The sequence below is a fragment of the Eptatretus burgeri genome, chromosome 7 (genome assembly GCF_056783735.1).
Source record: "Eptatretus burgeri isolate ZD-2024b chromosome 7, Ebu_testis_v1, whole genome shotgun sequence".
Taxonomy (NCBI): domain Eukaryota; kingdom Metazoa; phylum Chordata; class Myxini; order Myxiniformes; family Myxinidae; genus Eptatretus; species Eptatretus burgeri.
In genome coordinates this window covers 18251790-18276180 of record NC_140967.1, presented here as the reverse complement: position 1 = coordinate 18276180, position 24391 = coordinate 18251790, and the positions used below count along the sequence as shown (strand labels likewise).

General features: G+C 42.5%; 1 protein-coding gene across 2 annotated transcripts in view; it reads right to left on the bottom strand.

Annotated features, from left to right (window-relative positions):
• Nucleotides 1-209: 209 nt before the first annotated feature.
• Nucleotides 210-24391, bottom strand: part of OGFOD1 (2-oxoglutarate and iron dependent oxygenase domain containing 1) — a 76509-nt gene continuing 52327 nt past the window's right edge. For both annotated transcript variants that reach the window (XM_085887561.1, XM_085887560.1), the window contains 3 exons: nt 23280-23920; nt 2463-2524; nt 210-540 (listed from right to left, as the gene is read on the bottom strand). In XM_085887561.1, coding sequence (XP_085743687.1) covers nt 346-540; nt 2463-2524; nt 23280-23920 — 898 coding nt within the window. In that variant the 3' untranslated portion in view covers nt 210-345. The remainder of the gene's footprint in view (nt 541-2462; nt 2525-23279; nt 23921-24391) is intronic.

The following is a 24391-nucleotide window of genomic DNA, read 5'->3' as shown; positions in this document are numbered from 1 at the left end:
ATTCATCCATCCATCCATCCACCGACCACCACATTACCCTTCTATCAATCACCTTGCTTTTCTCTGATCCTAACCTTGGTTAATAAAAACTAGCATAATAATACTAATTTGTCAACGTTTTAATGACAATCTTGACTCGAATTGTAAACTCGTGATTGTCAAAGTCCTTGAAAATTGCTCAGTTCTGTACAATGACCAAGAGACACGAGCACCAAAATATTCATTTTTATTCACAAACCGACGGATTCGTCTTCGAGTAAAACATTCAGAAGACAAACTGATTGATGATTATCAGAACTTTCATCGTACTTACCCCATACGGTTCTACCTTTGTAGCCCGTTGACTTATTCATAATATACAAAAGAAATATCATGAAAAGTCAATGAGGGATTGTTCTGCATTGTATCGTCCACCTTACTGCATTGATGTTCTGCATTGCTGACCACACAGCGGTGATTGACGTGCTTCACAAACTTGAGTGTCTCTCTGTCTCTATACACCAATGCCAATGCATTGTTCTTTGGCAACATGGTGAGTAGCTGAGGGGAATGAACAGAATGGATGGTTGTCAATACAGCAGGACAGAAAATGGCTGATACGGTCTCAAATTGCAGGACGTAGGTTATGGTCCAGCATCGTGAGCATCGGAAAAACATTCATTTGAAAAAGTATACTGCACACATCAGGTGGGACATGATTAAATGGTAACGCAACCCAATAGGTCTTCACATACCTGTCTGGACTCAATTGGAACACTTGCAGTGATATGTACTCAAGAGCATGAGGAACACTGCAGAAAAGATAACCTTAAAAGACCAAACTTAGTTGTCGAATGCAGAAAGCTCCGTTAGAAACCTGCAGCACATCATCCTCATCGACGAGCCCACTGCAGGTTGAACATCACTTTGTTCAGATAACATTCATACAGGGCTCAGAGATTGCGAGGTCTGACAATAAAGTTCCAAGATTAAAGCAATAGAAAATTTTATTGCAACCGTACCAATTATGTTAAGTGGTCATCGTCAAAGTAATCTCCCTGGGAGTCTATAGAAGCATGCCAATGTCACTGCCATGCTTCAAAGCAATTTTGAAAGTCGTTATCCAAAAGGCCATTTAGCTCATTGGTCACAGCTCTCTGGATATCTTCTGTTAATGCAAAATCAGTTCCTTTCATTGGAGTTTTCAGTTTTGGAAATAAATAAATAAAGAAAGAAAGAAAAAAAGAAATAAGCTCACATGGAGCCAAGTCAGGAGAGTAGGGAAGATGTTCCAGAAGAGTGATTTGTCTGTCTGCCAAAAATTGCTGAGAGGAGTGTGTGTGAGAGTGTCGTGATGGAGAATCCACTTGTTCGGCATGACCTCTGATCTGATGCGCAAAACACGTTACCTCAAACTTTACAGTAAAATGCTTGTTTCACTGTTTCTCTTGCAGCAATAAACTCGTTGTGGACAATCCCTTTGATGTTAAAAAACAAATCAGCATCGTTTTGACTTTGGACTTTGACATGAGAGCTATTTTCGGTGTTGAAGATGAGGGTGTTTTCCATTGCAGACTTGAGCATTTCGTTTATAGCTCATTCTGGGATACCAGGTCTCATCTCCTGTGATGATTTTGTTCAACAGATCACATTCATTTTGTTCAACAGATCACAAGTCCGAACAACGCTAGAACCCTTCTTTTTGTTAGTTGCTCAAGTTATTGGGACCATCTTGGCACACACCTTTCTCATGTTGAGTTTTTTGGTTAAAATCAACCCCAGTCTCTCTGATCAACTTCAACTGGTCCGCTATCCATCTGACTGCCAATTGGCCTGACTTCTCGTCATCATTCACGTTCATTCTCACTTCTGCAAATCTTTTGGCCCACTCAAGCACACGTGAACTTGACATTGCATCTTCTCCATACACCATCTTCAACTTGTCGAAAATGTACGTGGCACTTTCGTTTAGTTGACTATCCTCTGTTCCATAAATTTGTCATTCATCTTCAGAAGACAATTGCAACACTTATAATTTTAGCAAAACTCCAGTACGGCAACAAAACAGTACCCATCGATAAAACAGCTAACCGTACTGACAAAGATTATTTTACCAGTCCTGGAACTTTATTGGCAGACCCTGTACGTCCCATGTATGGATGACGTTATAAAACAAGCTCCATGCTGTGACTGTATTTTTTCCAGAACTTCTGAACAACATCCAAGTCCTCACCAACAAGGGTTAAATGATTGCACAGCATGTGACCAGAAAATACCAAGTGGTTTTATGATGAGAGGGATGCTGAATATGCAAAAGTAGATACGCAGCATCCACAGCAAGGTGAATGGCTATGTTTTTATAACAGCGATTTCCACAAAGTTTGAAAAGTTGTTCCAGCATCTTGGCAAGAGCTTTTAGATTTTAAAAGTACATTCATCAAGGTGGGAGGGCATGGAAAGGCATTCATAAACAACAAACTCACCTCTTCATCTTCGTCTCTGGCCACATAGGAAGTGAAGCCACCAAAGTCAGACGGCCAATCATCTGTAGGAAAAAATAAATAATGAAGATGTATAGATAGGAAAATGAGCTGAATATAGGAAATAAACAATAATAAAGGACCCCTTGTGGGTAAAGCAATCGTGGCCAGTTATTGCCAGCACCCTGTCCAAGTTCCAAATTCCTGCCCAAATCACCATCAGTCCCGACCAGCAAGTACGTGGAAGACTTGGGCCAAAAACATTCCCATGCCAACCCCACAAAGTCAAAATAATTGGGGCCACTTTATTACTACTACTACTACTACTACTACTACTACTACGACAGTAGAACTGGAGCTGTAGTAGTAGCATCAGCAGCTATTTCCGCAACCTCCGACCACCACACCACATTACCAGAGTTGGTGTTAAAGCCACCCAATGCTCGCCTGTTTATACATTTATCGTTTTTAAAAGACTTGTCTAATAATATTTTTTATAAAGCATTGCAGTGAAATCTGATCCAAATAATTTTAAAGCAATATATGTATTTGTATATTGTAATCAGTAAAAAATAGTGTGGTCGATAAAAAACATTAGAAAGGAAAAAACTTTAACGTTGATGTGCTACAAAAAAGTAAAGTTCAAAACAGGTCAAAAATTAAAAATAAATTGAAATTATTTTTTAATTTCAACTTCACGACAACAATAATATACCCCAAAGGAACCCCCATGCCAATATCAGCATCCTAGTACACATATTAAATGGATGGCAAGCTTCTAAATAAATTGCACCAAAACTTTAACGTTGATGTGCTACAAAAAAGTTAACTCCAAAAACAGGTCAAAAATTAAAAAAAAAAATTGAAATTATTTTTTAATTTCAACTTCACCACACCAATAGTATACCCCAAAGGAACCTCCATGCAAAATATCAGCATCCTCGTACACATATTAAATGAATGGCAAGCTTCTAAATAACTTGCACCAAAAACTTTAACATTTTCATGCTCAAGCTGATGCTGACGCTCACGCTCACGCTCACATCGGGGGTATCGCTATAGCTCTCTGTTCTTCGAACAGGCGAGCTGAAAACGATTACTATGCGAATTTTATGATGGTGCTATCCAAGTTCCATAAGAAACTGATAACTAAAGGGCCAGTAACCAAAAATGAAAATCAACTCAGCTGATTTTTCTCAAATCTAGCTCAAAGGTTCTTCAAATTAAACGATTCTCTGTTATAAATAAATTTTCCTCTAAATAGTAGGGAACCCTCACCCCAATAAATATGCATGACATTTCACAGGTTGTGCCAAAGGTGATTTTTCTTTGGAAATGTATTCTTGAGGAAACTTGGGACAAATTTGTTTTGTGATTTTGAGCCAATTTGTTCTAATTATGCCCCTTTATCCCCAGGGTTCCCAGGGTCTCCAGCACCCCCCCCCCCCAAGAGGGTTGCATCTCGTAACTTCCATGTTTAAAGGACCGATTCTCACAAATTATGAATCATATGAATGCTCAAGAATGAACGATTGTGCTCAAAGCCACACCAAAAATTTGTCTCCCTTATGCCCTTGGAGGGCCCTTTGTCCACCACAGCCTCCAAGGCAATTCAGAAATGATAAATCTGAAGCTAAACTTCTTCCAGTGGAAGCCGTCAAGGAATAAAACAGCAGCAGAAAAGAAAGTCCAGATGTTCATGGGCCATGCACCCTTGCTAAGTGGCGGGTGCCTTGGCGGTGTCCTTCACAACCGACAGGAGGATCTGCAAGTGGTCTTCGATTCTGAGTTGGAGGAAATTCCAGCGGCTCTCACTGTTACTGCCACGAGTAAGTCAGATCTCCTTCATTGGCTGTTGGTTGAAAATGCCTTCATTTCTTCAGACACAGGGCCCTCCTTCTTCAACACTGTCATCATCGACGGAGGCTCGTTTCCGTATCACATTCGACCAAACACCAACTCAACATTCAAGGATTATGTGGATACGTTTTACTCCATCCAGGCTCAACTGGCAAACTGCATGGGCTTGGATGTGATCTTCGATTGCTATTTTGAGGAGAATGTGAAAGGAGTGATAAGAGATACGAGAGAAACCGGAATGAGACAACGTGTGATGGAGGAGGTTAGAATTCCAGCCAACTTTGCGGGGTTCTTCAGAGACTCGAACAAAAAGGAAGAGTTCAACCATCTACTTGCCACAGCTGGATCCAAGATCCAAATCCCAACACACAAAGACCTCTTCATCACCTCTTCCTCATCGGTCACCCACATTGGATCTTGAAAGTATCTTGATGGAGGGAGACTGTAATCACGAAGGGTTGGACAGCCGGATTATGGTCCACCTCATGAATGTGGTCCAACAGGGGACGACTTCTGTGAGAATCCAAACAGGGGACACTGCGACGTGGTGGCGATTATGTGTGGTCAGTACAGTACCATCAGGTAGACAATGGGGTCGCGATTTCGATCCAGTTCCTCGCTGATGGAAATGTTACTTGGATCACTGATGGTGAAAGCTCTCCCTCTCTTCCAGGCAATCACCGGCTGCAGTGTTGTCTTCCTTTTTGAGGAAAAGAGGCAAGGTATCCTTTGCCAATGCCCTGAAAAGGAACCCCTGGTTCACCGAAGTTTAACAGCAGGTGGAACACTTCATGAAGGTTGAGGAGGATTGTGATCTCTTTAGAGAAATCCAGAAATGCATCGTCAAGGTGTACGACTCAAGAGAGGAAGATACACACGACTTCAACATCTTCAGGAAGAAGGCATTCTGCCAAGGAAAGAGGAATATGTGTCAAATTCCTCTGACAAACCACCCTTCTCCAACAGACCTGATGCTCCATCTTCCAGGCCAGCATTTGGATGTCCTCCCATGAACAATTTCTCCAAGAGGTGTCCCCAGGCAAGTTTAGGTGGAAGAAGAATGAAGGGAGGGGGCAGGGGAAGGGATGAGCACCACGGTGGATAACGAAGCCCACCCTCTCAGAAGTAGCAAAAGCGTTTATCCAAAACACCTGGAAGACGGGGTGTGACACAGCAAGGTGGTGCTGCAAGAAGGACGAAGTGGGGTGCTCGGACCTCTGCCGATGCAGTCAATGAGGCTTACACATTAATTTGTTATCGAATTTGGAATACCGATTTTCGTTTTGTTGTCCGAGAATACGTTACAACATTGAAATTCATCCAAAAATTTATGAAAGTTGGGCAAATTATGTGTTTTGCTAATTTCTAAATAACAGCGATTTATTATATCATTTGTTCTTGAAAAGAGCTTTCATACGGCACATCATTTGTGAGAATCAGTCCTTAAACATGGAAGTTACAAGATGCAACCCTCTCAAGGGCACAGGGGGACAAAGGGAAATAAGGGGGGCGATTTTTTTTGTGTGTTTTTGAGCCAATTTTTTCTAAACATCCTCAAGAATGCATTTCCAAAGAAAAATCGCTTTTGGCACAACCTGTAAATGTCCCATCGTCTTGATCCTCCACTAAAAAGCATTCTTAGGCTAACCTGAATGGCCTAGAGGTATGCACACTTGCCTCTAAGCTGTCTAGCCTAGGTTTGAATCCTGAACGAGCTATAAACTGTCATCCCGGTGTTTCACAGGCAGAATGGTTCATCAATGCGTGTGCCAATAGTCTAGATGCCAAACAGCCATTTCAGGGCAAAGCGTGCTTCAGCATTTTTTGGTTGATTCATCATCTCTGAGCTATCCTGACTCAGAATCAGCCAGGTGCCAGACTCGCACCCTTGAGGAATTTTTTTTAGAGGCGAAAAACAAAATGGCCACCACCGACTTTTGATAAATTCTGTTTTGGGCTATATCTTCACTTCTAATGCACTTACACACACAATTTTGGTGTCTACTGCTATGTTTCATGCGATAGACAAGGTAAACATTGATAATTCTCTCAAGATTGGACGACAACAGATGGCGGAATTTGAATCTGGATGGCCAACAAGCTTCAACAAGACACTAACCAAGATAGTGACCCAGATGACTTCGACCAAAAAGAGCATCAAGCTGGATGGAAGGCCAGTGTATGATACTGAATTGATCTACACCCGAGTCACATCTCCAATAATACAGGGATATTGATATCAAGGATGTCCTCTCTTACGAACTGTCCCCTGTCCCAGCCTCCTTGTTTGATGAGAGCGGTGCGATGCGGGCTCTGTCGAAAGCAATCCTGAAGACGAAACTCCAAGTTGAGCAATCAAGTCGAATCCAAGGTGTTCCAGATGTTGTCATCATCGATGGATGCGCCATGTTATGGACTGTACATTGGCCCACAAATGGTACAGTTGAGGATTATGTGATCAACTTCATGGGAACCATCAAATACCACCTGGAGTGTTGTGACGTATACCTGATTTTTGACAGGTACATCAAAATCAGCACGAAACAAATGACGAGATCCAGTCGCACAGGTCATGATTCAAGTCGAAAACATCAACTCAACTTACACACAACACTTCCAGCGCAAAAGGTGGTCCTAAATGTAGCCTACAACAAAGTACAACTGATCGATTTGATCTGTCAGTATATGATGACCCACATTGTGGACAACCAGACCAAACTGGTGATCACCGGAAAAGGTCCTACACCAGTACAAGTATGGAACAATTCCACTCTCCAGAGAGAGGATCTGAAAACACACCATGAAGAAGCAGATGTCATCATCATCCATCACTTAGTTAGAATTGTGTCAGGTGTCAGTGGTGACTCACACATCAAAGTGGTCTGCGACGATACAGATGTCTTTGTCCTGTTGATTCATTTCTACCTTGAGGAAAAGATGACTATGGATGTCAGCATGGAGAGTCCGTGTGCTGGTAGAGCAAACGTAGACATTCGCCACACAGCACTGAAACACAAAAGCATCGCCAAATATCTGCCTGCTGTACATGCTCTGACCGGATGTGAAACTGCGTCGTATTTGTTTGACATTGGAAAGGCCACAGCGCTGAAGATACTAATGGGCGGACATCATCCCACCTTACTTGGTCAGCTGGAAGCAGACGAGGAAAAGATGATATCTGAGGCAACTACCTTCATTGCTGCCTGTTATGGTTCCAAAGTCAAAGGTGATATGTCCACACACCGGTATCAGTTGTGGAAGTCTAAGATGGCCAACTCTAAGATTACCTCTGCTCCGAAATTGAAGTCGTTGCCTCCATCGCATGATGCCTTTGTTCAACATGTACATCACACTCATCAAGTCATTATATGGAAATAGGCCACTCAGTCAGACCCTCCGAACTTGGATCCCATCAAGTGTGGATGGCAAAAAGGTGAGGACGATGCGACGTTGTGTCCAACCACACTTCCACCTCATGTGTCTGCTGCACCAGTCACCATTCTGCAACTGATAAAGTGTTGATGCTCCACCAGCCGGCCATGTTCCACCGGGAGGTGTGGTTGTGTGGCAGCACAGATGTCATGTTCGATGTTTTGCAGTTGTAATGCTGGATCAGATTGTTGTAACGAACAGACAAGGGCAGTAGCTGCTAATCACGACGATGACAATGATGAACATTGAACATAATGTAGAACATTGCATTCTTAACAAAGTTATTTGTTTGCCTAAAAATAAAAGGTAATTTAAAAATCATATACATGTGCATACTTACTTAAAGACATAACCCAAAGTATAGTCAACTATCCACATGTATCCGGATATATTTGTGTAAAAATCGTATTCCAATATGATCATCAATTCATTGATCATTGCAAGTAAGTTACTTCAGCTGTCGTTGACTATTATTGTACGTAGTATTGTTGCGAATCTGGAAACCATGAGCACACAACATTAAGGTTCCTATAGTCATTCCACCTCATATCACCAGAGGCCTCCCAGTTGACCCCCTCATATTTACTTTAAACTTTCATGAAATAGTTCCCAGGTATCAAAATGAAGCAGCGTAAAATTTCAGGTCCATAGGTGCGGTCAACTCTGAGATATTGAAGGTTGAAAATTTGGTTGTGGCCCTTTTTTTATGGTCGTTGCGAGCATCACAAAATGAATGGCTACTTTTAAACTCCCACAACTTTTTAATATTAATGCTAGAGCCTTGAAATTTTTAGAGATTATTCTTCTATAACTGCTCTGTCAGAAACAAACATAAAACGGAATATACCTCTATTAATTTTTATGACCTGATCAGTTGAAATCCAGAAAAAAAATGTTTGTTTTGTATGAAGACCCAACTTTGAGACACCATATATTTTTATTTACCCATCCCAGAAGCTTGAAATTTTTTCAGGAAATAACTGTATGGTAGTAGTATTCAAATTCATGTTTACTTTTCTTAATCAGTCATATATAATACAGTCATGATCCCTCAAAAATTGAAAATTTTCATTTTTCCCTGAAATTCAGGTGAGGATTGCAAATATATGACAAGGTATACCACTTCAAATTGTTCACCATTGGAAAGAGCATATTCAAGTTTACAAAAGTGTCAAATATCAAAGTGGTATAATGTTTATATCAATATTTTAAAAAATATATTTCAATAAATGATGTTCTGCCAGTGCTGTGCGCGTTGTGTGCGCTATTTAATGAACAGTCCTTTTACATGTAGTACATGTATATACAATGTACATGCATATCATCTGCTATTAGGATACCATGAACACAATACTTTGAAATTTGAATTTGTAATTCTTTGTTTCTCATTTGTAAATAGCTAGAGCTTAACTCATCTGGCTGGGGCTAAAAATAGAACTCAGGAATAGTGGCTGATCTGCTGATGTCAGCAGTGTATATAGTTACATTCAAGGGAGGACATTTGTTGGGTTCCTTTGGTCCATGTGATGAAAGTTATTGATGCTCCCCTAACGTCAACTGGGAGGCAGTACAAGCTCACACCTGACTTGGAAAAGCAGATCAAGGACCTATTCAAATAATTTACGTGAAATGTTTTATTACATTGTTATTGCAGTACGTGATATATTTTTGTATTATTAATTTGAATCATAGAACTAATCATTCATGATTACCATGGTGCCCACACCATGCACACACTTCATGTATTCACGACTGTGTTAACAACAGTTTTTTTTTTTAAATAGAAAATATATTTTAAAAAATAGCTCCGCAAAGTGGGCGTAACCCAACAGCCCATGCATTGTAAAAGGAAGCAGTGATATCACGATGATGCAGTCAGTTAGAGCACATTGGACGTCATATCGAAAATCAGACTTCAAGATGGCTACCGTGGCGGCTAGTGAAAATCGCAGCGCGCCCATTTTCGAAAGGAACCTTCCTCTACTCAACTCCAAAACACAAACTGCAAAAATGCATTTAATCGGACAAGGCGTTCTCCTCAAAATCGACGGAAACCAATTTCAAGATGGCTGCCATGGAGGCCACATTGAAAATCGCAGCGCGCCCATTTTCGAAAGGAACCTTCCTCTACCCAGCCCAAACACACACTGCAAAAATGGATTTAACCGGACAAGGCGTTCTCCTCGAAATTGACGGAAACCAAAAGTGGACAGACGCCGGACAACGCCTGTGACGACAATATCCCTTAGCCCAATTCGGGCTGAGGGGTAAAAATAGCTCCGCAAAGCGGGCGTAACCCCTCAGCCCATGCATTGTAAAAGGAAGCAGTGATATCACGATGATGCAGTCAGTTAGAGCACATTGGACGTCATATCGAAAATCAGACTTCAAGATGACTACCGTGACAGCTAGTGAAAATCGCAGCGTGCCCATTTTCGAAAGGAACCTTCCTCTACTCAACTCCAATACACACACACTGCAAAAATGCATTTAATCGGACAAGCCAAGCCGTTCTCGAATTTGACGAAAACCAATTACAAGATGATAGCCGTGGCGGCCACACTGAAAATCGCAGCGCCCCCATTTTCGAAAGGAACCTTCCTCTACTCAACCCCAACACACCCTGCAAAAATGGATTTAATCAGACAAGGCGTTCTCCTCGAAAATGACGGAAACCAAAAGTTGACAGACGCCCGGACAACGCCTGTCACGACAAAACCCTTATAGTGGGGGAGGCGGGGGGGGGGGGAACGTAACAGATTGGGATTTCCGTTGGTTTTGCATGTTAATTTTTTTGCAACTATTATGAATGTGTTCTTAGCATTGCCAGGAAGTGGAAAAATGTTGTCGCCATTTTTTCTGTGGACCTTCAGTAACCTTGACACAACGTCAAAGCTGAAAGGTCATTTTTGACCCAACGTATTGTATTAATCACGCTTTGTTTCAGAGTCTGGAGTGCCAGAATGTTGCATTGTGTTTTCCAAAGTGTTTCTGACAAATATTCAATCTGAACTAACAGTGTCTTCATTACAGAATGTCTGTTTATCCTGTTTATGATCATACAACTAACTTCTTGTTGAACTTCGCAGCCACGACCCATCCAAACCAGCATATAATACTGAGATCTCACTTTCTCCTCTTCAGCTAACTTTTGCATGATAGTTAAGGCCTTAGAAATAAGAAATACACATCTACAATCATTTGCAAAAGTTTAGGACCACCCTGAGAAAATGTCAATTTGGCAACCCTGGACAGGTATTGCATCATCCACTCATAGATGTTGCGCACCCACCTAGAACATTCAGATGTGTGCTTGTACTTGCTCATAGAACCATTGGCAGGTGTCTGTTGTGAATTCTGTTTTTTTTTTTTTTCTTTTTTTTTTTTGTGATTTTGGTCCTGCGGAAAAATGGGCAAAAAAAACGTCTCTGACAGAGGTTCAACGGGCTGACATTTTCTCAGGGCGGTCCTAAACTTTTGCAAATGACTGTACATTCACCCTAAATTTCGTGTGTTGTAGACAGCCCTTCAGAGCACAGATCCAGACATACATCAAGAGTTCATTGATGGAAACTTTGAAGTCAACAAAAACCAGATCCCATTCTGTGCCATTGGGGTGGATCATGCTCTTGAGCATATCAACCGCATCATGAAAGTCACTGGAGGACTCGTGGGCATTACACAGAATGCCAGTGCTCGGGAGAGATTCTTCCTTACAGCTCCAGAGCTTAGTAGGCTTGCTGAAGAAGCACATGTGATGGCTGGCTCACCAACAACTACACGTAAGGAACATCATGACCTGTCACTGGCTGTATGGACAAGACAGGAAGAGAACATTGCTCGGCTCAAGACTGTGCTCACATCGTCCATGGATCCTATGAAGTATGAGGGTGAAGACCTGCACAACATCATCACAAAGGTTGTCATGCCAGCTGAGGTGCAGAAAGATGTGTGCAACCAAGAAGACATTGGGCAGCAGAAGTATGCCAACTTTGTTGAGGAACGCATCAACACGAATGAGGTCAGTATCTGGGCCAGAATGAAGAAGGTTCAACTGAAGACATAGAAAAGTGCGAGGAAGTCGGTGAAACACAAAGTGGCTGATCAGGTAGTGGAGCTCAAGGACGACAGATCACTATTTGCCCGCATGTTGATTGTTGCACGCTCACGCTCCGAGATGAACCTCAAGGAGAGCATTGGCCAGCATGAGTTCATGTCTCTCCCACGAGCCTTGTTCACAGTGAGTGGTGAACTCCTACCATGCACAGACAAAAGCAAGCTGATGGCTGTACTTGAGGACCTCCCAAACAAAATTAGTGTTGATCTGCAGCCAGAGGATGTCACCAATGACATTGTTCCCTTGACACCAAGGAAGGCAACTGCAATTGATGGAATGGCAATTGTCCAGGCAATGGGTAAGCCACCTTGGGTCAAGACATGTGCTCAATGGGCTGACCACTTCATAGCTACACTGGACAGCAAGTGCAGAGAATATGATGAGCTCCATCTAGTCTTTGACCGTTATGATCTTCCCACTTCACTGAAAGAGGCCACAAGGGAGAGACACCAGGGTCATAAGCCAGCAACTGCTTACCTCGTCACAGACAATACACAAATTGGCAAGGTGTCAGCAAAGCAGTTCCTATCCAGTACCGCAACCAAAGACGAACTGACAGTTTATCTTGCAAAGAAAGCTCTCCACCACTTTGAGGGTAAGCCCAAGGTCTTCATAGTGACTTCGCGGCAAGAGGTCCTCTCAAACTCCATGGATGTTCAACATCCTGCAGCTCCCAAGAAGAAGCTGACACGAGACTTATCCTGCACAGTCTGGATGCTGTTCGAAGAGGAGCAACAGAACTCTACATTCAGTCACCTGACACTGACGTTTTTGTCCTTGCAATCCACCGTTACCATCAGCTCTGCAGGAACACATACTTTGTCACTGGTGTGGGGAACAAGAAGCGAGTAATCTCACTGGGACCAATCGTGAATGCACTTGGTGATGCAAAGGCTGAAGCCTTACAAGGATTTCATGCCTTCTCTGGAGCTGACGTAACAGGTCGATTTGCAGGCAAGGGGAAGCTGACCTGTTGGCAAGCACTTAGCAGATGCTCCATGGAGGTGGTATCTGCATTTGCTGCCTTAGGGACGTCCGAGAAGCTGGAAGTTGACACTGAACGAGCCATTGAGACATTTGTTTGCCAGCTCTATGAGCCTGGTAGCACTGCGGTGGATGTTGGTGATCTCAGATGGAAGCTTTTCACCAAGAAACAACTGGAGGCTCAAAAGCTACCTCCGACACGAGGAGCCTTATATGAAGCCATTGCCTGGGCACATTACCAGGCCATGGTGTGGCGTCAGGATAACATTCCTCACCCTCAGCTACCACCAGCAACAACCTATGGGTGGAAGGAAGAGGGGGATACGCTAGCACCAGTACCAACAAGGGATCCTCCAGCTCCAGCCACAGTTACTCACCTCATCAAATGCGGGTGCAAGAAGACCAGTTGCACATCACACTGTTCCTGTCGGTCGCAGGGCCTCAACTGCTCCGAGATGTGTTTGTGTGGAGCCGATGAGGAGGTGTGCAGTAATGTCAACCAGGCACTCTTAGGAATTGAAGAGGATGAAGAAGGAGATCCTTCCATCTAACTATGAACACAAACACTAAATGAACATTGAAGTTCTATCCTACATTAGCTGACCAGAACCAGCCAGATGGTGGACCGAAAGAACTAAATAAAACATGTTTGAGCTGTGAGATTATCCATGTATTTAAAATTTAGAAGTCAAAAACCAAAAAAAAGTTTGAGTTGTTGAAAGGAGTGGTTTTTTTTAATTATTATATTACTTTTATTATTATTATTATTATATTTTATATATATTAATTATTATTACGACATCATTTTTTGGTAAGTTAAATCCTTCCAGAACACAGTCCAACCAGTGGCCAAAAATTAACATTTGAAATCAACGGGAAAACACTACCCCCCCCCACTATTAGCCCAATTTGGGCTGAGGGGTAATAATAATAAAAATTATACCACTTTGATATTTGAGACTTTTGTAAACTTGAATATGCTCTTTCCAATGGTGAACAATTTGAAGTGGTCTACCTTGTCATATATTTACAATCCTCACCTGAATTTCGGGGAAAAATGAAAATATTCAATTTTTGAGGGATCATGACTGTATTATATATATGACCGATTAAGAAAAGTAAACATGTATTTGAATACTACTACCATACAGTTATTACATGAAAAAATTTCAAGCTTCTGGGATGGATCAATATAAATATATGGGTTCTCAAAGTTGGGTCTTCATACAAAACCAACATTTTTTTTTCTGGATTTCAACTTATCAGGTCATAAAATTTAATAGAGGTAAACTCAGTTTTATGTTTGTTTCTTTGAGAGCAGTTATCGAAGAATAATCTCTGAAAATTTCAAGGCTCTAGCTTTGATATTAAAAAAGTTATGGAAGTTTAAAAGTAGCCGTTCATTTTGTGATGCTCGCAAGACCATAAAAATAGGGCCACAACCACATTTTCAACCCTCAATATCTCGGAGTTGACCGCATCTATGGACCTAAAATTTTACGCAGCTTCATTTTGATACCTGGGAACTATTTTATGAAAGTTTAAAGTAAATCTGAGGGGTCAACTGGGAACATTTTCTTAAATTTGGTGATTTCAGATGGAATGACTATAGCTCAGTTATTTCAGTATGTGTTTTAAGGATAGCTTCCTTCCCCTTGTCTAATGGGTGAATAAATGTAAATGTGCTGTGAAGTTATTTTAATCGTCAGGTTTTCTTTTCTTTTATTCACACCACCAACAACTACAACCACGCCAGCATCGTTTCACCTTCACCTCACTCTGCCAAACGCCATTATCCCCACACCACCGACCACGAATGTGGGCGGGAGTTCGCTCGGGACTCCGCCCAGAATGAAGAGGGGTGGGCCTCTTTGGCCAATCAAGGACTTCACCACCTCAGATCGAGAACGGAGAGGGCGGAGACATTCCCCCCCCCCCCCGAAACAGGGTGAACGAGAACGGGCACTCAGTAGAGCGCATACCTTCGCCAACGCTACATTTTGCCCCCCCCCCAGAAACCGTTGATTGTGAGGGTATTTAATCCCATACCACATCTGCGATCTCATATGTGTTATGATGGCTTAAAAACATTAAATTTCCTGCTGTTTGACACTGATTCACGTACATTGATCAATTTCTGTATGAACTCCCTGACCTTTTTGGGTGTCAGTGTCAAGTCAATCTGATGACAACTGGTCACATTATAAGAAATAAGTTCAGTGACACCCCCCCCCCCCCCAATGTTTTAAACTCACCAATAAAGTCACTGTTAAATATTACACATCACAGGATAGGGAATTGAATTCTAAACATTTTGAATCTACTTTCATGCAAATTGTATAAGAATTGACCGCGTTATGAAAATAAAGGTCGTTGACCCCCTGACCTTTGACCCAAACCGCTAACAAAGGTAATGATGTCATTGTGTCATATCATATATCACAAGATTGGGCATTGAATTCACAACATTTTGGCATTGGTTGCATACAAATTGGATTAAAAATAAAAATAAAAAATAAAAAATAAAAAATCGACTGCACTATGGCAAAATGACGATTTTGACCTTTTCATGACTTCGACCTTGACCTTTGTACTCTTAATTTTGTAATTGGTATTAGAGTGTGGGGAACAGAACAGTCAACATTTTGGTGTTGGTTTCATGCAAATCGGATAAGAATTGACCTTATTATGACTAAAACCGCACATTTTGCAATGTCGTGACCCCCCCCTGACCTTTGGCTCCCAACCGCTAATAAGGGTTATAACGTCATTGTGTCATGTCACATATCACAAGATGGGGCATTGAATTCTGAACATTTTGGCATTAGTTGCATGCAAATTGGATACAAATTGACCGCGCTATGGTAAAAAGACGATTTTGACCTTTTCATGACCTTGGCCTTGACCTTTGACCCGATCGCTCCCAAAATCTAATCAAATGGTCCTCGGATAATAACCAATCATCCCACCAAATTTGCTGCGATTCAGTTCAATACTTTTGGAGTTATGCGAATGACAAACAAACAAACACACATATTCACAAATAAATAAATAAATAAATAAATAAATAAATAAATACACAGCGATCAAAACATAACCTTCGCAACAAAGTTTGCAAAGGTAATAAGTACGCGGGAGCTCATCTTGATGAGGTACATCACTGCTCGTGGACATCACATCTCGGGGAACAACGAAAAAGGAGCAACGAATGCTTGAGTCAGTGGGCTCGAGTGCGCGTTCAGTCTGTCGAGTGCGCATCTCTGGCCGGGTCCAGCGCTGACTGCATCGCACGGATCGGAGGCGTCTCAATGGAGCCTGGTTCTGCGGACCGCTTCGCGACGCTGGTCTGGGTCGCTCGTCAGCTCGAAGACCACACAAGGTGGACAGGTCCGAGGCAGGTCCTAATAAAGACCATTGGTCCGATTCCTTGGGTTTGTGTGCGTGTGTGTCCGTGGGACCGGCTGTGAAGTAGTGAACTGCATTAGTATTTTTGCCTGTATAAATGTTCACCTTGCATTTCTTTTAATTGGTATAACTCTGCTCTTACGTGCTCCCCTAATTCCCCCCCCCCCCATTATTGTTGAATAAATGACCCGATTGTTAAATGTTTTCAGCTCGTTTGTGTCCATTCCTGCATTGGCTGAGTGTGTCGCGTGCGGAGGAAATGAGCAGGCCGTTGTGCCGCAGTAACGGAATAATCGGACCGACGGACCTTGGAGATTAAAACCGCTTGATCGAACGAGCAGACTCTACTGCTCCACCCAGTGGTCGTGCTCGCGGCCGACGTCCCGGCCCCGCAACAGTATTAATATTTGAGGGTTCATCAAATTCAATTTCTCACTCGAAGTGATCAGTGGAACTGCAAAATAGCCATTTTTATACACCATATATATATATATATATATATATATATATATATATATATATATATATATATATATATATATATATATATATATATATATATATATTAATACTGAAGGACCAATTTTGTGCCTCTCGCGGTCGCGTCATGTTTTTCTCGGTACTGTGACCTGGACTGAAAGAGAATTCGTACCTGTAAGAGTGCATCGCACATAGTGGCAATAGTCAACCTTCAACTCTGAAGCAGAATAAACACTTTTCGTTTTACATTCGTTTACATGGCGACATGTGACGTCACCGCTGAGAAGCGTCAGGACGTCATGACATCATCGGTCATTTGCTGACAACATTACCTCTGTCGTCGACAGACCGTTACCGCTGAGAGGTGTAATTCCACTCCTCGAAAATAGCGTCTGCAATGTAAAACCCTCTGCACATGCTGACTACCTCAGAATATGAATTTGACACAAAAAAAATGTAACAAGAAACATTGTATCTTCTATATATTAATACTGAAGGACCAATTTTGTGCTCCTCCTAGCGGTCGCGTCACGTTTTTCTTCGTACTGTGACCTGGACTGAAAGAAACTTCGTACCTGTAAGAGTGCATCGCACATAGTGGCAAGTCAACCTTCAACTCTGAAGCAGAATAAACACTTTTCGTTGAGACGGGAGTGAGTAGTGAAGAGGCGGGGGCGGGGGATGAAGAGGCAGGGGGCAAGGCAAGCAAATCTTTGGGCGGGGGTAAGCAAATTGAAAGTGGGAGACGGGGGAAATGGGGCGGGGGAAGAGTGGGCGGGGCTGGGGTGAATTAGGCAGGGTTGAGTGTGAGGGGGTGGACAGGGGGCGGGGGCCTGGGGGTAAGTGGGGCGGGGAATCAAGAGACTGGGGCGGGGAGTGAAGAGGCGGCGCGGGGTAATTAAGTTTTTGGGTGGGGGTAAGCAAATTGAAGGCTGGGGGGAATGGGGCAGGGGTGGGGGATGAGTAGGCAGGGGCAAGCACGCCCTGTCCAGTCCATGTCCCTCGAGTGTGGGTGAGCTGGTGAGGGTGGTTGAATGAACGGAATCCGTCTGACGGGGTTTCGGCTAGTATATATATATATATATATATATATATATATATATATATATATATATATATATATATATATATATATATATATATATATATATATATATATATATATATATATATATATATATATATATATATATATATATATTCTTCTTCTTTCGGCTGCTCTCGTTAGGGGTCACCACAGTGGATCATCCATATGATCCGCATAATGATTTGGCACATGTTTTACACCGGATGCCCTTCCTGACGCAACCGTGGTCACCTCTTACGACACAGCGATCTTTTATATATATATATATATATATATATATATATATATATATATATATATATATATATATATATATATATACATATATATACATACATACACACATATATATATATATATATATATATATATATATATATATATATATATATATATATATATATATATATATATATATATATATATATATATATATATATATATATATATATATATATATATATATATATATATATATATATATATATATATATATATATATATATATATATATATATATATATATATGAGCCTGGTGTGCTGGCGCAGTGGTTAGGGCAGCGGCTTGGGATCCAAAAGGTCCTGAGTTCAAGCCCCGTTGGGCCACTGAATTAATACACCAGGGGGTTGACTCAGCCTGTCATCCTTCCGAGGTCGGCGAAATGAGTACCAGTATACTGGGCCGGTGTATACCCCGGTTAAAATAGGTGTACCATATCCCTGTGTCGTAAGAGGCGACCAGGGTTGCGTCAGGAAGGGCATCCGGCGTAAAACCTGTGCCAAATCACTATGCGGATCACACGGATGATCCGCTGTGGCGACCCCTAACGGGAGCAGCCGAAAGAAGAAGAAGAAGATATATATATATATATATATATATATATATATATATATATATATATATATATATATACCTTCAATTTTATCATTACCGGATTCCTTGACCATGAAAACATAGTAGTAGACACCAAAATTGTGTTTGTAAGTGCATTAGAAGTGAAGATATAGCCCAAAACAGAATTTATCGAAAGTCGGTGGTGGCCATTTTGTTTTTGGCCTCTAAAAAATAAATTCCTCATGGGTGTGAGTCTGGCACCCGGCTGATTCTGATTCAGGATAGCTCAGAGATGATGAATCAACCAAAACAAATTCATAATGACGCCACAACATGCTTTTTCACATTTCCGCTGGACGACAACCCTCCGATGGACGTTAAACTGGGCATCCCGTCTGCCGGAATTAGTTGGTGGAGGTTCAAGATCTCACCGTGCCGTTCACGAAGAGCAGAACAGTTATCGCCAGCACCATGAACAAATGACAAATTCCTGCCCTAACCCACAGAGGACATTGCGTCAGCGGCACAGCCCCACCGTCAGCTAATGCTACCCGAAGCCTTGTGCTGCATATGAAAGATTAAAATGAAGAAGAAGAAGAGAAGGCGTTATTATGCAATGATATAACTGGTAAAATAATCAAACAGTGAGCAGGGATAACCTCAATCTTTCATTAGTTTCCAAGAGACTTGTGGAACAGGATCACAAGGCACTGATGATATTGTTACTGGCCGGGGGTCAGCTGCTAACCGACCGCTCTGAAGGGAGCCGCAAGTCAAGTCGGCCCGACCGATCGCCCGGAATATAGATCGCCGCCCGGATAACTCCGAGCGACGGGTCCTTGTACAAGAACCGAAATATGCCAATCGGCAGATCACGTGGGGTAGGATCGATTGCCAATCTTCAATGTACCTAAATACCCACGTGATCCAACTACCGGGGTATTCCACCCTCGACGGAACTCATATGGAACAAACCACCGAGGTGAGCTTGTCCGTGCGCGATTCCGAGCGGCGTAATTGCCGAGAACCGTCGGTCCAAATGTCCCCCTATTACGGCAAACCAACGATTTCTAACTCCCAACACACGAAATGTTCAGTCAATGAGGGAATGGACGCAACGAGCAGGTTTACATTCACACAAGGACATTTATTATAATGAAACACGTATGCAATTATACAAGCAACAAAAGCACGACAAAAGAACTACAACCGTCTACTTATTATGTACAGTCATTTACACTTAACAGCAGTTCCTACTTATTAGACGGGCCCAAGCGCGCGCACGCACGCACACACACGAAACGGTGGCTGAGGGCTTTAATCACGAGCTCCAGCTCGGAGGACAGGTGAGCTGAAACTCAGAGCTTGACTCGAACCTTTCCACCTCGTGTGGTCTTCAACTTGTCCGGACCCGAGCTCCAGCGAGAGCGAGCTGGATCCAATCGCCGCGATCCGTCCAGAGCTCCCGCGAATCCTCCCGCACTTCCCAACACGTGCCGGTGAGACGAGGCGCCAATCCTTCCTGTCGCTCGTCGCTTCCCCGAGGATTCAACTCCAAGAAGGGGCTGATGCGTAGCACCAAGCCGGGAAACAAAAAGCTCCACGAACCAAGAAGAAGAGGAAGAAGAGGAAGAAGCCTCCACTCGCAGCTCGAGCCGAACAACCGGCTCAAGTTCCTTCCAAAACAAAGCAGCAGCCAAAGCTCACTGAACCAGCCGAAGCAAAAAGCTTCTGAAGGCCTCAAGCCAAGCAGGACCCGATGGCCTGCTGAACGACTGCTCTCTCCGAAGCAAAAAGCTTACTCCTCCCACGGGACTCAGCACACTAACTCTGCACACGGGACTCAGAACTGGACTCTCCACAAACTCTGCCACAGGACTCCCACAAACTCTTTACACGGGACTTTCACGAACTCAGCCCACGAACTCAGCCCTACCACGGGACTCCCACGAACTCAGCCCCACCACGGGACTCCCACACGAACAAAGAAAGGATCTCCCCTTTATCCTTCCCACCCCCTCCCCCGCACCCAGCGCGACTCATGCCCTCGTGATCCACCCCCGCTCAACCACGGGTGGGAGGGAGTTGTTGACGTCACGGGATGGCAGGGTTCTTCTTCCTCTTGGCAGAAGAGGGGGAGGGACGTCTCCTATTAAATCGATCCGCAGCGCATCTAATCGATTTAAAAACAATTAAACAATGGAAGGTGAGCTATCTCGGGAACATGCACTTCTCAACATAGCTGACTAAGGGAACCTGTATGTTGTGTGCAATTAAATTCCAAATTCGTAACACTATAAAGTAAGGTTTGTTTTTGTTTTCCAAGTTTTGTTTGGTGCAGTCAAACGAATGTCACAGAAATGAATTTAAAACAATACTGACTGCATAACAGCTTCCAGTGTCTCTTCATGGTGTTATTATTAGTGTACAAAAGTGTGCAGGTGTGCTATCGTTAACTGGTAAAGCCTTGGCCACACCAACCAATCTCTTCCAATGTAATTCAATGCGAGTAACTCGACGGTTGATGGAATGATCGTGGAAATTTGAAGAGCCTATGACGCACCAGACACCAAAGAACTGGTCGTCAGGGGTTCCGCTGCAAAAATCAAGAAGTTGAGCAGTGATTGGTCCCTCTGGTGCACGTTGAAAGCACATGAAGAAGAGAAGAGTGAAATGGCATGGGCAAAATCTCACTGGAACGAGTGTCTCGCTAATCAGGCGTAAGGGGAAACATCAGAGTAACAAGGGGAAGCTCTGGCTTCTGCGGCATGAAGGACTTAGTTTTAGAAATGCCGTTTGCATAAGCTTTGGACATGACATCATAAATAATAAAACAAATTACCCCCGTGTGGGGGTGACGGTCATCTCTATAATACCACAAGTTCTCAATGTTCAGTTCAGGTAACCGCGAAACAGTCCAAACTAACCGTTTAGATTGAAATAGTTCACAGAGATACACGAGGATAATACTACTAATGACATAATTAATAAATATGTATTGTTCATTTAGTACCCGCATTAACACATCAGAATTACCAGTAAGTACAATACCTGGTTTTCCGGTCCGTCCACTCTCTGGGGACATTTCACTTCCAGTTGTAGAAAAAAAAACGAAACAATAGGCTTAGCTTTCGGAGATTATGATAATCCTGTAGATTATTCTTCACTGATTATAATGCAACTTTCAGAATGAAAATTGGTCAAGTATTTATAGAGATATTGTGGTTTGAAAAATCGTTAGAGCGAGCAAATTCATCAGTTATTAATTCCACAGAAGTTTTGTGACACTGCACAAAGTAACATGTCAGGTATGAAAAAACATTTTAAATGCCAGATTCATGAATTATTAATTCATTAATTATGGAATGTACTAATTGATATATTAATCAGAAAGCCCGAAGCATGTAGCATAATTTATCACTTATCCCCTCATCCGGGATCCGTGGCCTCGCCCCACAGCCTGCAGCCTGCAGCCCGATGTCCGCCGGTGATTATGTTAGATATCGGCACGATCGAGAGGAGCCTGCGAATCATCCCTGCTGATGCACTGAATTGATGCAATGGTTCGGCCAGAATATTCGTTGTCAAGATGTTGTGTGATTAAATCACCAATACAGTCACTCGAATTTATACCGCCGACATACTTCTTAACAATCACCTTCGCCCCAGAAACCACAGTCAATCTGAACCACGCTGGCCACTGCTCAGACGCCATGACCGGACTACGGCGCAGTTCTACTACGCAGTTTGGTTAAAGATGACTCGGCATTTTGGCGCACGCGCACAAAATTATATTTTGAAAATAAATGCGACGTTTACATTTCGGGTTTTGAAACTTTTGCACCTTCGGCGGAAAATGTATAAATATAAAAGCCTAAAAATGTGTTTTATATTTATATTTCATTTCTCCTTCCTTCCTTCCTTCTTTGCGAATCGCATCGGCGTTTTTGGCCATCTTCCAGATCATGTGACGATCAAACGGGAAGGAAATTCAAAAATCTGTCCGGTTAGATACAAGATAATATTTTTTACTTTCATAATCAATAAACAGTTGCCGAATATCTTGTAGAATGGCAGACTCGATAGGTTTTGAAAATGGCGATTTTTATAACTTACGTGACCTCGTCCCTGACCTTGAACCCGGACAAAAGTTATATCGTTGTGCAACACTCATCGACCTCTACCCACATACTAAGTTTCATCAAGACCGGAAAGAAAAATTGTTGACGGACGTACGGACGGACATTTGGTCTGGCTTTATTAGGTCATCTCGGGAGAGATGACCTAAAAAGCAGGTTTTCCATGCAACTACTCGATCAGCCCATCCTCACATTTTTCAATCCAGAGGTTTACCATTTGGTTGGGAAGAAAACATGATGCAGTGCTGCTCTCTGAATGGCAAAGTCGGAGAAAATAAATCCAAACACATCGGCAGCGTATATGCATTGAATACAAACTAACTATAACCATTGAATACAAACTATGACCAACCAAGATGCAAAGGGGCCCTCCAACACAATTTTACACGACCGGCCATCGACGCCAACCGATTTTGTCAGGTCGAGAAAAATTGGTTGGTGTTGCCGAAGCAAAAGTCGAGGCCCGTGCGGCTGAACATACCAGGACAAGAAGTGTACAAGAGGAGGTCCAAAGCAAAATCAGCGTCGGTGCCTTCTCCATCATGTAACAATGTGTAGGCTCCGTGACGCCAACGGCGCACCTCTCCACAGCAAGCTGGAGCTCCGATTTTTTTGCTCGTTTCATGATCCGAATCAGATGTTTCGGATGTCTCCGAGTTCGACGTCTCATCCTCATCAGATTGTTCATCAGTTGATTCTTCAAACAGCTGTTGGTCTTTTGGCTCGATTTCACAAGTTCCTGGTACCAAATACTCACCAGCAGGAGCTTCCTGAAGCTCTAGAGGGCTGGAATTGCTGGAATTTTCTTCACTTTGAGTCACTTTTCGTGTCACAAAATTCTTCTTTTGCGTTCTCTTTAAGGTTTTGACATCATCAGTGCATGATGACTCAACCGAGTCGTCATGTGGGCCTCGGAAAACGTTCATACCGCTTTTCTTAGGATCTACATCCAGCATCCTTTCTTTACCCTCCAAAGGGTGCATCTCTTCCATGGTCATGCAATTTCCAAGTTTAAGGCCTGTGAGGCAAGCCAAAAGGTCGAACATAACAGACGAGTGCAGAAGGTGCAGCAGAGAGCGCAAGGTGTCAGGAACATCGGCTTCCACTGCTTTTTCGTAACTCCTGTAACAGTCAAGTGAGAAACGAATGATGTGATGCTGTTAAAGTACACCAAGTGTTCGATCACGATATCAACAAAAAAACAACAACACTACTAAAGCATTTCCATTGTACAGTGTCCCAAATTCAAAACTGAGGAATGTTACATAACAGAATGGCGACTACAAAGTTCTATACAGCACATATTACAAATGCAAAAGTAGAGGACGACATTAAGAGAGAAATAAATTTGTGAAAAGGAAGAGGGAAGGAGTGGAGAAGGAATGGAAAGTAATCTGGGAGGAGATAGGACACAAACATTCACGACTTTCTCCAAGGTAGGAGGAGAAAATTCTGCCATTTTGCAAACTAGGACTACCTCAATATAATTGGAACTCAATTACCAGAAGCAAAGCCAGTTCAGCTGTCCAAGGCTACACATCTTCATGAAAGGTGCACAAACAGCTTACTACAAAATATAGGTGCAAATACCTG